We start from the raw sequence: 13,493 nt of genomic DNA on the forward strand, positions 1-13,493 counted from the left end.
GATACTCGCTTCTATACCTAAAGCTAACCCTACTTACAGCTTATCCGAGGGAGTAGTATAAAGTGTAAAAGGTTTACACTTTGGTTGGTTTCCAATCGTACCAAAGTACAACTACAGTGTACCTTTTACACTTTATACTACTTCCTCGGATAAGCTGTAAGTAGGATTAGCTTTAGGTATAGAAGCGAGTATCGGATGAGCCACAAGTAGGATCATCCCTAGGTGTAGAATGGGCATTACATTAGAATCCTACATCATAATAGAGGACTTTCCTCTATAAACGATCAAGGATAAGTTACCGATATTAGCGACGGTCTTCATTATCCGATGTAGGTAATTTCACTCAAAGTGCAGAAAGTGTAACAAGTGCATGTGAGAAGAAGAGCTGGTGAATCATCCGATTGGGCTCCGTTCAAGTTAGCGAATCTTAATTGGAATGGATTGGCACAAACGTGATCGAAAAGAGTCGTCATATAAATGTAAGACTAAGTGTATCTCTCTGATGCATTATTATTGCGCCATGTTGCATGTAAAATTAACGAGATATTGGAAGGTTAGGTAGGATCGTTGAACGCCGGCCCAGATTAGTGTACACTTGCGTGTGATTTTCCGTAGAAATAAAAGACCGTGTTTCTCAAATCCACATGACGTCCGCCACGATGATTGACCGTGTTAGTCGCTTCGTTCTCCAAATGCGCAAGCGAGGTAAAAGGATGATTGGGCACCAGCGGTGCATGGTCAGAGACAGTTGCAGCCAAGTCGATGGGAAGACTCTAGAGCGCCTGAGCGGCAGGAGTGTGCTGCGCGTAGGTGGCAACGAGGCCTCCACCTTCCTCCAGGGATTGATGACGAACGACATGAAGCACCTCGACGAAGGGACGCCCAGCATATACACACTGTTCCTCAACACCCGAGGCAGAGTGATGTGCGATGCTATAGTGTACAAGAGCGAGGAGAGCAACTTGTACTATGTGGAATGCGACTCGCAGATTATCGATTCCTTGCAAAGGCACTTGAAGATGTATCGCGTCAGACGAAAGATAGATGTAGAACATGTAGGGGACAAAATCCATGTCTGGTCGATGTTTGGCTCCACGAAACGTTTGGATAATGGAGTAGCAGCGGACGAGACGGGAAAGCAAAAGCTGGAAGGAATGATATTTCCATGTGGCACTCTAGACAGCAAAGCGAGCAAGTTTGTCGATAATGTTATGATATACGAAGATCCCAGGTTACCTGATTTAGGCCTGAGAATTCTCGCCGAGTCGCAGATTGGCAGACACGAGATAATGAAACACCTAGACGCCGACACACCTCCGGAGGGCCTCGGAGATTACAAGGCGTTTCGATACAAACTAGGAGTAGGGGAGGGCACGCACGATCTACCACCTGGGAAAGCTTTGCCCTTGGAGATGAATTGCGATTACCTGCACGGCATTAGTTTTCACAAGGGCTGCTACATCGGTCAGGAGTTAACCGCGCGCACATATCACACGGGTGTGGTCAGGAAGCGCCTGATGCCTTTGTTGTTTGATAATATTGTAGATAAGCCGCTCGCGTACGATGAGAAAATTCTCAACGAATCTGGCAACGCGGTAGGAAAGTTTCGAGGATGCGTCGCAAAGTACGGATTAGGTCTGATGCGTATCAATGAGTCTCTTAGTGCCAGACAGCTTAATGTATCCGGTATAAATGTGAGGGTGGTCAAACCTGCATGGTGGCCGCAAGAATTGCAGAAAGAAATGGTTTCTGTCAAAGATACAAAATAACGTCGTGACGTTTCCGAGCAAATATAACAAATTGTCATGTAGAGACTATACATACATGCATGATATTAAAAATTGTTACATATTTGAAAATATTAAGTAAATTCAAATAAATTTAAAAAAAATCAACAATACATTCAATGGATTCTGCTCCTTGTTGCTTTGTAGAAGGATCTCGCTACCATGTCAACGGGCGAATCTAGTATCGGCGAGCAGGCGCAACGGGACATTTCCAAGAGTAAACAGACGGTGACGAACGTGGGTGGCACCTTTACGTGTTCTTTTTGTCCTTTGAAAGAACGCTACGATTACAAAGGCACGAGACCGCCATTCGCCCGGCAGTTGGTTTATTCGGAAGAGTGTTACGTTATGAAGGATCCGTTCAGCTTGCCAAACAGGGGCGAAGTCTTAGTTCTAGGTGCCGATTGCAGCGTGTGCGAACACGCTGTATGCCTAGGATGCAGCATATTTTACAAGAGACGCTTCTGTCCGAAGTGCGCGTCCAGTAATATACAATATTTACCTCTTCAGTTACATAATAAAATCAAGAATTTATCAAGGCAAACAGATCCGTAAAAAGAAATTTGCAGGCATTATTTATTAAAGAGCAATGACAATTACATAAAGCAAAATATACTTATACATAAATATAGGAGGTATTTCGTTTCCTTTCATGTCTGTGATAACTACGACGTTCCTTATAACAATATCGGTTTTTAAATGAACATGCGAATGTCTTAGAAAATTAAAAAAAATCTTGCAGTTTGAGAATCTATATTATGTGACAATGTTAGCCAAAACGTTTACCCATGAGCTTTTCAGTCATTACCTTCTTTTTCTTGTCAAGTTTTTTCTTCTTTCTGTTTTTCAAAGTGGCTTTTTGGCCCTGAAACGCAGTAGACTTCTTTCCTTCGTTATCTCTCTGCAGCTTTTTTTGTTTCTGAACATTTTCTTCACATTTAGACTGTAAAAAAGAAATACGAATATGTAACGTTAATTCCGTCTGTAAAAAAAAATAGGTTTACGAAGAGGCAAGATATACTTACAGATTCTTCCCAACTTGTCTGATATTTTTTAAATAATGTGAATGAGTCATTCTTTTTATACCAAATATGTGGTTTTTCCGTCTCTTTTTGATTCTCAACTTCGCCGTCCTTTCCGCATGTATTTATGTCAACATTCACTCTCGATACTGTTACTGACTGCCCCCTAATTTTCAAAGAATCGCTAGACTCGACAGCGCAATTTGCAGCCGCTTTTTTAAAAAAATGGACACGACAGTTAATACATAGTTCCGTTTTCTCATCGCGATAAAATCTTAAACATTCAATTTTTCCAAAGCTGGAGAAGGCCTCCCAAACTTCATCAAATTGTACATCTGAAAGTTTTAAAGCATCAACCGATTATTAATTTTTATACTAGACTATTGCGATAGTCGATTAAGAACGGTTTAGTATACATACCCTTTATCAGATCTTCTACGAGTACAGTTTTTTTTGGGTTATACGGTCCTTCATATCTAGTAGACATCTGTATACTCAAGATGTTTCCATGGTATTTCATTCCATGCAGAGCTCTTACTGCACCCTCTGCAAATTGCTTTGTCGTATATATAATTAATAATGGGTGTAAAAACTTTCGTTTTGTACCATCTAAATTTACACCTATTTTAGTGGTGCACAATTGGTGACCAAATGCTTCAATGTCACCATATTGAGAAAACAGTCTTGTTAAAGCTACCATATCTACCTCTGGTAAAATATTTTCAACTACAATCTGTCTTTCCATACATCGTTTTCTCTCTTCAAGGGGCATTTGAAACGGTACCCAAAATTTCTTATCGGTATCCTTATCTGCTTTTTCTTTTGCTTGTGTTACCACATTATCATTATCCGCGTCATCTTCCTCTTCAATACTAATGTCACTGTCGTCATCCTCATCTTCTTCGTTAAAATCTTCATCATCATCATCGTCTGCAATACTTTTTCCTAAAAGTGTTTGTAAACCAACGTCTTCTACCGTACTGTCATCGTCGTCATCGTCATCGTCGTCGTCATCGTCTTCTTCGGAATCATCCTCCTCATACTCATCTTCATCAGTTACCATTAGCGAAGAAGTATCTACTTGATCTTTAATATCCTTTGTTTGTTTTTCATTATCCTCTTCCTCCTCGGTTTCTTCATCCTCGTCTTCACTCTCATCAGTAAGCATGCTCACCTCACTGTCGTAGTAATCCTCACTACTGTCATCTGTGTCAGTGTCATGCTTTTCAGCTACAGATTTTAGACCTTTAAACATTTTGACGCCTTTATGCTTGGTTGTTCCTTCTTCATCGCCATCATCATCCTCTTCGTCTTCTTCAATATCTTCTACATAATCTTGATCCGATTCATCCGAATCATCATCTAAGGTCTCGTCAAGGATATTCGGGACATTAATGTCCGTACTCTTAGCTTTCTTCTGCACTCGATCCTTCGGTGATACAGCCATACCCATGTTCGCGCCAAGAAGATTCATACCAGGTCGGAATGTGTCAGGATTATAAATGTATCTTTTGTTGCTCGAAACATTTTGTTTCTCACTTTGAGAACTTGACTCTAATTGCTGTGCATTACTCTTGGATGCTCGTTTACGCCCCATTTTTTCCTCATTCTTACCTTTTGCACCCACAGAGTGTTTCTCGATATTTTTCGGAGACAGCGAATGTTTCACATTGGTGCTTGGTGTCTTTGAATTCTTGAGCAATGCTACTTTACCCGTTGGTGTGTTCTTAAATTTGGGCTCCTTGTTCTTTTTTACAGAACCATCTTTTATTCCATGCAACTGCTGGTTTGCCACTTCACCTGTACTCTGCTTTATCTTGCGCTTTGTCTTACCCATTATTTCCTGCAATCACGTAAGATAGAATTATATAGGTAAACTTGTGCACGTGTCCCAGTAGACAAAAGGTAAAGGCCGGAAGGACAAAACTTTAACTCAAAATATTCCCGAAAAAAAAGTAAACATGAATAGATATACATTCAAATACTAAATAGACCTAATATTGAAGATTCCTTGGGCAATCAGTAACGTTTCGCCTCAATTATCAATTTCTTTTTTTTTTAGTGTTCCTCTCTACGGGGGTATCAATTTAATGTCGAAATTTTCTAGGCGAAATATTTCAGAATGGTCGGTAAGGACCGCAAGCGCGATTGTGTGAAAATATTGACTCTGCACGAAAGTTCAACGGTCGTCTCCTGTGCACGTGTAACATATAATCTACGTGCGAGATGACGAAACTAAGGTAGTCGAAAGCGAATATCTAATTGGAACGTATGAGAGATGACACCGTAGAATGTATTTGCCAGTCGTTATAGTTTGTCTTGAATTACCAGTGAAGAAAGTGGGATTTTCAAGCGTAGAAATGCCTTGCTCGACTCGAATCGCTGCTCGCTGCCGGTACATACAACGGTAAACGTACCACTGATGCCGACGCAATACCGCGAGAAACGAGGATGGAATGGAAGGAAAGGGAGGAAAATGGAGGGAAACCTATGCGCCAATGGGAAGTGGTGCGTTCGGAAAGCCATCGCGTAACTGATTGTGGATAAGCGGGATCTGATTGGTAAATTCCAACGACATATAAGGTCCAAGTTGCCCCGACGACCAATACCGTCGTTTTATTGAGGATTTATGTGACGGGCATTGGGTCCCGTTGTCGCCTTCCGTCGCCAGCTCGGGGAGAGAACCGCCATTGGCGGTTGCAGTATGCAACAGGCCTGAACAGGCACGATCTTGTCACGTTACGTCGAAGTTTCGGGCTCTCGGCATCATTCTATCGAGTTTGTCAGTTCGTGACGGCGAGTTTTTCGTGTGATTTTCTGTGATACTACAAAATACTCCTGTGATACAAATACGAAAATGTTAAACGAACCTGATGGAGAATCGGTAGAGGCTCGTGAAATTTCCAATGGAAGCAAATATTAAATTTAACATTGTTTTGTTATTCACTTATATTATTTTATTATCTAGCTGCTACCAAGACTAATTTATGTATAGCGCGACCATTCGACGAGAACTAATCTTGAGTTATGTAAATGACACGTCGATTGCAGCGGAAAAATGTACACTGAGGTGTTAAACGAATTTTCGCCATTACGGGGAGTTTGGTAGAGCCCGAGGGAGGCGTGATCGTCCTGATATCTCGTTGAGAACGTAAGAAATTTGCAACTCGAGCGGTGGAATCATGGCCGTGTCGATAAATGAAATCTGCGAGAACACAAAGCTCGCGCGTGAAATGGCATTGATGGGAAACTACGACACGTCTGGCGTTTACTATCAGGGAGTAGTGCAACAGATACACAGACTACTCGCAACCATAGCAGACGCGACTCGCAAGGCAAAGTGGCAGGTTGTGCAGCACCAGATTGCCGAGGAGTTTGAGAAAGTCAAGGCCACGTCCAACACGCTGCAGCTCTTCAAAGTGGACACGCACGGCGAGAGGCTGCTCGGTAGCGCAATTAGGATAAGCGTTAAATAGGACAAGATCAAGGCTGATATAACGAGACTGTGAATTTCAGGAACGTCCTGTCTGTCATTTGAAGAGCCAACGCGAGATCCTGCTATGTGGTCTTACAACAATTCAGATTCCTCTTGGAGTCAGACACCACCGAGGGATCCCGATGTCTGGCCTCCCTTAACCCCAGCAGAACAAAAGTACCTTATCATCTATTCATTTCCTACAAACCTCTTTTCTTCCTATTTCTCAAAGAAATTATTTATCTGATTGATCTCTTTACAATATTGTTAATACCTTTTTTAGAAGTTCCCGACAACAGAAGATTCAGCAGAAGCAGCAGAATCGAACAAATACCAGGAAATCTCTTGCCACAGCCAGGAAGCCAGAAAGTAAAGCTTCTGGTAAAAGGGACGATAAGAAATCTGCCAAAAAAGATGATGCGAGCAAGGTGACTTTGTTTACTGATTATATTTCAAGATTTTCTTTTCTAATGCAATGCAAATACTAATCTATTGCATACTAATTTGCAGGATAAGCCAGAAACGGAAAAAGACGACGTTGAACTAGAAGAACGTAAATTTGAGCCGTCTTCAAATGATAAAGATCTTGTAGAAATATTAGGTAATATACTTGGTCATTTTCGTTAGTATTACGTTAGCAAACGTATAACGATGACAATGTAAAAGCAATCGCTTATATTAACATTGTAGAGAGAGACATTGTTCAAAAGAATCCAAATATTCACTGGGATGATATAGCTGATTTACACGAGGCAAAGCGATTGCTGGAGGAAGCAGTTGTCCTTCCAATGTGGATGCCCGACTTCTTCAAGGTAAGTTGCCTTAATTTTAGTCGTGTAATACAATATAGTTAACATATGCTTATTTGTAGGGGATCAGGCGACCTTGGAAAGGAGTGCTAATGGTTGGACCACCAGGCACAGGTAAAACTATGCTAGCAAAGGCTGTTGCGACAGAGTGTGGCACAACATTCTTCAATGTCTCGTCCTCTACATTGACGTCCAAGTACAGGGGTGAATCGGAGAAACTCGTTCGGTTGCTGTTCGAGATGGTAAAACAATTAAAACATTATCGTGGCTCACATATCTAAGTAAAATTGCTGTTGATCGAAAGAAACGTGACGTCCATTCACGGTATCAATTATATTTGGACATAGGCCAGATTTTATGCGCCCAGTACGATCTTCATCGACGAAATTGATTCTTTGTGCTCTAGAAGAGGATCTGAATCCGAACACGAAGCTTCACGTCGTGTAAAGTCCGAGCTTCTTGTTCAGATGGATGGAATAAGTTCCAATAGGTAAAATACCGTATAATACTTTTCTTTCGTGATACAAATAATTAGTAAATATTCGTTTTATATGTAGCGAGGATCCAAGTAAAGTGGTAATGGTACTAGCGGCAACAAATTTCCCATGGGATATCGACGAGGCTCTAAGAAGACGTTTAGAGAAACGTATCTACATTCCACTACCAAATCGTAAGTCTTGTAAATCCTGGTCTATTCAACGAGATGTAGTGTATCTTTAATAAAATATATTTTCTTCATTACAGATGAGGGCAGAGAAGCATTGCTAAGGATAAATCTTCGTGAAGTTAAAGTAGATCCGTCTGTGAATATGACAGATATCGCAAGGAAACTAGAGGGTTATTCTGGAGCAGATATTACGAATGTTTGTCGGTGAGTAGAATCTATTGCAACAGCTTACATCAATTTTCTAACTAGTAATTTTACCCGTTGTTTGTCACAGGGATGCTTCCATGATGCTAATGCGAAAGAAAATCGCAGGTCTAAGACCTGACCAGATCAGACAATTGCCGAAGGAAGAATTGGATTTGCCCGTGTCTGCTGCAGATTTCGACGAAGCCGTTGAGAGATGTAACAAAAGCGTTTCTCAAGAGGACTTGGAGAAATATGAAAAATGGATGAGCGAATTCGGTTCCTCTTGATATCATTCCCTCAAGAAGTAATAACATATTTCATTAACATGTTCGTTGATCCTGATTACAATTAATGTTGCAATATTATTCTGTTTAACATATACAAGGAAGCTTAAGGAGTTTAATCCTTCGCAACTCCTAAATGACTAGTTCTCTATACTCGAGACTTGAGGAAAATCAAATTGGAAAATAAAAGACTGTATGGTAGGAATAGTATGAGATAAAAGTTGAGTAATATTTCTAATCTGTTAGGCCGTAACGCTGAATGAAGACTTAATGACGGTAACAAAGCAGTTGTAACTTTTGTATAGTCAGTAATATATTTCATTAAATCTACATATAAATCTATTTGTAACAATACAATCATTGAAACAATGCCTAAGATTTAATTGATATTTTGTAGTTTGCCTGTACACCTTCAGCTCTTTTTTGGAGCGCAACCTTCTTTTCGTAGATTTCTCGTTTCCTCATCTATATTTTTCGAATCTTTCGGTGCTTTATAATTGGCAACATGGTCCACTCTTATTATTCTACCCAGTATCTATAAAAGAACAAGTTTTCACTATCGTTAGTTGAGGTAATTGTATAATTTAGACAAACAAAAATTCTGTAGACATGAAGCAAATAATATACAAGAAAATGGTATTGCTATCCTGCTAAAATATACCTTTGTGCCATTGAAGTTGTCTACTGCCAATATGGTGCTCCTCTGATCCTCGTAACATAAGAAGCCGTAGCCTTTCTGCTTCCCGGTATCTTTATCTCTGATTAAATTTATATTAACTACTTCCCCGTATCTGTAATGATATTACATTTAGTTTAGAAACGTAGCTGGCAGCATAATCGTGAGTGAGACGACAGATTTCAACTTACTGAGAAAAAATGGCGATAATGTCACCTTCTGTCAAATCGTACGACAGGCCACCAATAAAGATCCAAGCGCTATCCTTATACTGGTCGTGCCAAGACGTTTTGTTCCTGGCTTGTAATTCTTGCTCGTTGAGCTTCTTTATATTTTTGACGTTACTGAAAGCACAGACCAATTTTACAATCATACTTATTACTTTACAAAGTATTATAGAAATTTGTATCAAGCTAAAAATGTGAGATGTGGAAAATATGATTGACTATATAGTCATATTATTAAATTACTAAATTAACTAATCAAACTTATATTTTCTTTTATTCACATTCGAGCGTTCTTTTTTAATCTACACTCAAATTCTAATTGGAAATACTTACGTTAAAGGATTCATAGCAATCGATAATTGAAAATATCACAGATAGACATAAATAGACAGTAAATTCCAATCGGAAAAATATTGTGAACTGCTTAAAAATACTTAAAAGGAAGAGAAGGAAATCGTAGTGGCCGCTGACGAATCTTTCTCTTTTTAGGTTACGATGACTGACTTTAAGCAGAGAGAAACCTGAGATGAGAGCGGCCACGCCGGTGTTTTACTTGTTACCGTTTCAGGGGACTGCGCGCCCATTTTTACTTTTGGAACTATTTCATTACGCATTTTCTGACTCTGCCGATCAGGTATTTTTATTTATAAATTCCGTAAAAAATATATAAATATATAATCGGATGCATATAATAAGTTGTTATGCGTTTGTTAAGTTTTTACTTAAAATTTACTTAAAATTTTTGTAGAATTGATTTACTTTTAAGAGACCGTTAATAAATACATTCATGGTATTGTATGCATGCCGAATATTTCATATGTAACGTCGAGAGAAATATTGTATTGTATAGATATTATAATCAATGTATAGCCAATGAATTATGCTTGTAGGAAGGCGCTAATACGCAAAGGCAAGGCCTATGCGATTTGTGGAGGTTTAAAAAATATATTAAGTAACTATTAAGCCTCCGCTACAATGATTCTCGGTTCTGTCTACAATGGTCGTAGTCGTAAGAATAATCGACTGCGATTGGTCAATTCAGTCAGAACGACTACGACTACGACCATTGTAGACAGAACCGCTCAGTATGATTGGCTAATACTTTTAGATCCAGCCAATCATGTTAAGAAATCATTGAGCGCTCACTCAACAGTTGTGTCTGCTGAACGCGGCCATTGTAGCGGAGACTTTAAGCTATTGCCTGTGTCCAGCAGAAGTTTGCGCTTGCTAAGCGCTGCTAAGCGCTTTGCGTTCATTGGATTATACTTTCAGATCTGTGCTGAAATAGAGCTATTCTTCTAGATCTATCCAATCAGCATAAAGCGCTTATTCTTAGCTAACTTCGGCAGAACACAGCCAATATCTCAATTCTTCGGTGGATTCGTCAAAGACGTTGATTGGCTGCCGATGAGTGCGCCGAGTCTCAATTCAACTGTGCGATTCCAATCTATACCAAACTATTTCGCCCACGCCAGTGTTTGCTTCTGCTCTCGCTCTTCTCTTGCCATTTTTTTCCTCTGTTTGACAACAGTGACGTTAAACTGCGTTAAACGCGGAGTTTTCACCGACGGTTACGAGAACGGGGAAGATGGTATTCAATGTCGATAGGAATTGAAGCGTAGCGGGCATTCGGTTCCCAACGGGACTTGGATGGACAGTTTAGGTTAGGTTAGGCGGGGTCGCGATTCTCCGCCTCCGTTGTCAATCGTCAACATCGGACTCGTCGGAGGCGACGGTCACGGCTTTGTTCGTCGGCGTTCGCTTCGGTCGCTATGTACTCGACGAAAACGCCGACTCTGCGGATCGACGAGGCCGATCTGAAATGCAGAAACGGCTGCGGATTTTATGGCAACGCCGAATGGGAGGGCTACTGCAGCAAATGCCACCGGGAACACCTGCAGAAACGACGGGCTCAAGCTGAGCGAGTGATCCACGCGCAGACCTCGGATGCGTAAGATTTTCTTGTCCCATAATCAATTGTCGCGTTACGTTCTCTGTGCCTCTAATGAAATGCCTCCGTTGCTCCTCTTGCAGCGACAACGTCAATCGATCGACAAGTGCTGGAAGTCACAAGAGTTATGAGGAAAAGAAAGTACAGCAGGAGAAGAAGTACAAGTTGTTGAACATTTCATTCAGAAAACCTGTTGCGAAAGGTAAATTGTGCTAGATCTCTCGCTGCGTCTTGTCTGTTGGAGCTATAAGACATATGTTTCTGTGTATTCAAGTTCAGGGATATCAGGAATTGTATCACGAGCTGCTAAAGGACAATCCAGATCTCGAAAAGGTCAAGGCGGAAAATCGAGACTTGCTGTTGTATATAGCCAAGACGCCGGTGGAGAAGGATGTGAGAAAATGCATACATTCGTTTGTAGTAGACATACTCCAGAACAAGGATGTGAAAAGGATAGAAGAACTGTCGGAAATAACGCAAAACTTTTACCATGTGTTTGGAAAGCGTCTGGAGAACAGCACTAAATACGCAGGTTTTGATCTACATATATATTTATCTCAAAGAAAAATTGCAGTTATCTCATAGAGCAATGTTTATCCATTGCGCTATTACAGATATATCTCCAGATATTAAAGAGAAGTTATTAGATTATGTCGAAAGGTATGCTATGACCTTGTTGTACAGAATCCTTTTCTGCCCTCCGTTTACGACGGATGAAGAGAAAGACCTGGCTATACAGAAAAGGTTTGCGTCACAACTTTTCAACAGCTTAAGATATTCTATATTCAACAGAGCATGTCAGTGGTAATTTCTTCTTAACAGGATACGGCAATTAAATTGGGTTAGTGGTAAAAATTTGGAATGTAGGATTCACGAGACAAGCTCGGAAGTTAGGGAACTTGTGTATACATCTATTACAGGTAATACTACTGATGAAGTCTCGTAATGAACAATTTAGCAGCTCGATATCGTAACACGATATAGAATACGAATTTCTTTTAGATCTTTTGAATATGGATTCCGCTAAGGCGCCGCAAGAAAAACTTGCGTGTGTTATTCACTGTTGTAGAAATATATTCTTGTTGTTGCAACAATCCGTCGACGGACCAGCATCTGCCGACGAATTCCTTCCGGCGCTCATATTTATCGTTCTTAAGGCTAATCCCGCGCGTCTTAAAAGCAATATAAATTTTATCACGAGGTTTTGCAATGCCAGCAGACTAATGACTGGAGAAGGAGGATACTACTTTACGAATCTGGTACAGTTAACTCGACACATATTGGGCGTTTTGCAAATTTCTCTGGAGATAAGAAATTGTTACTATTAGTTTTAATAATGATTTGTAATGCAGTGTTGTGCAGTGTCATTTATCGAAAACTTAACTGCGGAATCCCTGAATATGGCTGAGAAGGATTTTAATGCATACATGTCGGGAGAATGCGTGCCAGCTAATACATGGGAATCAGCTCTGATGATATGCGAAGTAATATTTGTGATATGCTTTGTGTCGCAGACTAGTCATTAATGTAATTTATATAATTTGTGGTGTTCAATTACTGCAGAGCTTGCACTTCATGTGCGAAGATATAACTTTATTGGATGACTTACAAGCTAAGAATACCGACATTATAAAGCAAGCGGAAGAACTGAAAAACAAAATGATGAATTTCAAAGAGAAGATTAGAGAGGATGTGAATAAAGTGATTGAGAGGACGCCATTGCTAATATCTCATAGTCAGAGAGTACCTACTAATTTAGATAGCGAGGATATTGAAAGTTATCAGCTACCACCACCAATTATTCCGCAGGTGGGAATGATTAAATATAATTTTTTGTTCTGTTCGTTACATTCATGTTAATTTCTTGAACAGATATATCCACATTCTATCGATAACATGAATGGCGGTGTAATGACGGAGCTGTCGAATGATTTAATGAGAACGTCGTTAGTAGAAGATTCCGTAACGCCATCGCCAACATTCGACTTTCCATCCTTCATCGGCGACGACAGTCTGGAAGTTAGCAAATGCGAGGACGAAACTAGTCTTATCAGTTTAGATACTCAGTCCGATCTTGCGTCTGGCGAGACACAGCTCTTTAAGAAACATATGACAGACAGCTTACTGGACGAGTGTCCGACACCTGAAGCGAATCTACCACCAGTTTTGAAACCAATTAGCTCGGAAGATTATCACGGGTTTACGATTCAAGGATCAAATATACCGACAATCCCATGCAGCACAGGTGATTCATCCTTAACTCCGGCCGACTTGGATTCTGATAATTATTCCGGTTATTATCAAAACATGTAGTATTAATTAGAGAAACGTGATCCAAGTAATATTTATGCGAGAAGCATTTAATAAACTTGGATTGCGGTAGCGATTCAGTTAAGAGGAATGTTAAAT

At 40.2% G+C, this 13,493-nt stretch overlaps 6 protein-coding genes across 7 annotated transcripts; 4 read left to right on the forward strand and 2 right to left on the reverse strand.

Annotated features, from left to right (window-relative positions):
• The first annotated feature begins 338 nt into the window (after nucleotides 1–338).
• On the forward strand, nucleotides 339–1,866 carry LOC105569553 (putative transferase CAF17 homolog, mitochondrial). Its single transcript, XM_012026111.1, has 2 exons — nucleotides 339–479; nucleotides 616–1,866. The coding sequence occupies exon 2, from the start codon at nucleotides 645–647 to the stop codon at nucleotides 1,767–1,769; it is 1,125 nt and encodes a 374-aa protein (XP_011881501.1). The 5' UTR covers nucleotides 339–479; nucleotides 616–644; the 3' UTR covers nucleotides 1,770–1,866.
• An 83-nt stretch (nucleotides 1,867–1,949) lies between these two features.
• On the forward strand, nucleotides 1,950–2,342 carry LOC105569785 (cysteine-rich DPF motif domain-containing protein 1-like). The gene has a single exon (XM_012026515.1). The coding sequence runs from the start codon at nucleotides 1,950–1,952 to the stop codon at nucleotides 2,340–2,342; it is 393 nt and encodes a 130-aa protein (XP_011881905.1).
• Nucleotides 2,338–5,235, reverse strand: LOC105569552 (nucleolin-like). The gene is made up of 4 exons (XM_012026110.1): nucleotides 5,138–5,235; nucleotides 3,230–4,652; nucleotides 2,813–3,144; nucleotides 2,338–2,730 (listed from the first exon to the last, which is right to left on the reverse strand). The coding sequence occupies exons 2-4, from the start codon at nucleotides 4,644–4,646 to the stop codon at nucleotides 2,557–2,559; spliced, it is 1,923 nt and encodes a 640-aa protein (XP_011881500.1). The 5' UTR covers nucleotides 4,647–4,652; nucleotides 5,138–5,235; the 3' UTR covers nucleotides 2,338–2,556.
• A 331-nt stretch (nucleotides 5,236–5,566) lies between these two features.
• LOC105569555 (katanin p60 ATPase-containing subunit A-like 1) lies at nucleotides 5,567–8,599 on the forward strand. 2 transcript variants are annotated; one of them, XM_012026114.1, is made up of 11 exons: nucleotides 5,567–5,693; nucleotides 5,778–6,256; nucleotides 6,326–6,461; nucleotides 6,568–6,712; nucleotides 6,795–6,885; nucleotides 6,975–7,096; nucleotides 7,156–7,335; nucleotides 7,441–7,583; nucleotides 7,651–7,763; nucleotides 7,838–7,964; nucleotides 8,035–8,599. In XM_012026114.1, the coding sequence occupies exons 2-11, from the start codon at nucleotides 5,992–5,994 to the stop codon at nucleotides 8,231–8,233; spliced, it is 1,521 nt and encodes a 506-aa protein (XP_011881504.1). In that variant the 5' UTR covers nucleotides 5,567–5,693; nucleotides 5,778–5,991; the 3' UTR covers nucleotides 8,234–8,599. The 2 variants fall into 2 exon arrangements, with proteins under 2 accessions (XP_011881504.1, XP_011881503.1); XM_012026113.1 differs by having other exon boundaries at nucleotides 5,567–6,256.
• Nucleotides 8,526–9,822, reverse strand: LOC105569554 (RNA-binding motif protein, X-linked 2). The gene is made up of 4 exons (XM_012026112.1): nucleotides 9,467–9,822; nucleotides 9,098–9,250; nucleotides 8,892–9,021; nucleotides 8,526–8,765 (listed from the first exon to the last, which is right to left on the reverse strand). The coding sequence occupies exons 1-4, from the start codon at nucleotides 9,478–9,480 to the stop codon at nucleotides 8,643–8,645; spliced, it is 420 nt and encodes a 139-aa protein (XP_011881502.1). The 5' UTR covers nucleotides 9,481–9,822; the 3' UTR covers nucleotides 8,526–8,642.
• Nucleotides 9,823–10,586: 764 nt separating this feature from the next.
• LOC105569556 (rab5 GDP/GTP exchange factor) lies at nucleotides 10,587–13,479 on the forward strand. Its single transcript, XM_012026115.1, has 9 exons — nucleotides 10,587–11,084; nucleotides 11,168–11,286; nucleotides 11,359–11,616; nucleotides 11,699–11,828; nucleotides 11,907–12,004; nucleotides 12,087–12,343; nucleotides 12,437–12,568; nucleotides 12,648–12,893; nucleotides 12,957–13,479. The coding sequence occupies exons 1-9, from the start codon at nucleotides 10,906–10,908 to the stop codon at nucleotides 13,395–13,397; spliced, it is 1,860 nt and encodes a 619-aa protein (XP_011881505.1). The 5' UTR covers nucleotides 10,587–10,905; the 3' UTR covers nucleotides 13,398–13,479.
• Nucleotides 13,480–13,493: the final 14 nt, after the last annotated feature.

Source organism: Vollenhovia emeryi, unplaced genomic scaffold (assembly GCF_000949405.1).
Source record: "Vollenhovia emeryi isolate VEMERY1.0 unplaced genomic scaffold, V.emery_V1.0 DF939123.1, whole genome shotgun sequence".
In the NCBI taxonomy this organism is placed as follows: Eukaryota; Metazoa; Arthropoda; class Insecta; order Hymenoptera; family Formicidae; genus Vollenhovia; species Vollenhovia emeryi.

What these genes read in the sequence shown, in the direction of transcription:
- LOC105569785 (XM_012026515.1), top strand. Translation starts at nt 1,950, where the DNA reads ATGTCAACGGGCGAATCTAGTATCGGCGAGCAGGCGCAACGGGACATT.
- LOC105569552 (XM_012026110.1), bottom strand. Translation starts at nt 4,646, where the DNA reads ATGGGTAAGACAAAGCGCAAGATAAAGCAGAGTACAGGTGAAGTGGCA. An exon ending in CGTAGAAGATCTGATAAAGG is followed by an intron (nt 3,145 to 3,229) that starts GTATGTATACTA and finishes TAAAACTTTCAG; the next exon opens with ATGTACAATTTGATGAAGTT. An exon ending in AGACAAGTTGGGAAGAATCT is followed by an intron (nt 2,731 to 2,812) that starts GTAAGTATATCT and finishes TCTTTTTTACAG; the next exon opens with TCTAAATGTGAAGAAAATGT.
- LOC105569555 (XM_012026113.1), top strand. Translation starts at nt 5,992, where the DNA reads ATGGCCGTGTCGATAAATGAAATCTGCGAGAACACAAAGCTCGCGCGT. An exon ending in CTACATTCCACTACCAAATC is followed by an intron (nt 7,764 to 7,837) that starts GTAAGTCTTGTA and finishes TCTTCATTACAG; the next exon opens with ATGAGGGCAGAGAAGCATTG. An exon ending in GATATTACGAATGTTTGTCG is followed by an intron (nt 7,965 to 8,034) that starts GTGAGTAGAATC and finishes TGTTTGTCACAG; the next exon opens with GGATGCTTCCATGATGCTAA.
- LOC105569554 (XM_012026112.1), bottom strand. An exon ending in ATTATCGCCATTTTTTCTCA is followed by an intron (nt 9,022 to 9,097) that starts GTAAGTTGAAAT and finishes ATATCATTACAG; the next exon opens with ATACGGGGAAGTAGTTAATA. An exon ending in ACAACTTCAATGGCACAAAG is followed by an intron (nt 8,766 to 8,891) that starts GTATATTTTAGC and finishes GTTCTTTTATAG; the next exon opens with ATACTGGGTAGAATAATAAG.
- LOC105569556 (XM_012026115.1), top strand. Translation starts at nt 10,906, where the DNA reads ATGTACTCGACGAAAACGCCGACTCTGCGGATCGACGAGGCCGATCTG. An exon ending in CAGAAAACCTGTTGCGAAAG is followed by an intron (nt 11,287 to 11,358) that starts GTAAATTGTGCT and finishes TGTGTATTCAAG; the next exon opens with TTCAGGGATATCAGGAATTG. An exon ending in GACCTGGCTATACAGAAAAG is followed by an intron (nt 11,829 to 11,906) that starts GTTTGCGTCACA and finishes TCTTCTTAACAG; the next exon opens with GATACGGCAATTAAATTGGG.
- LOC105569553 (XM_012026111.1), top strand. Translation starts at nt 645, where the DNA reads ATGACGTCCGCCACGATGATTGACCGTGTTAGTCGCTTCGTTCTCCAA.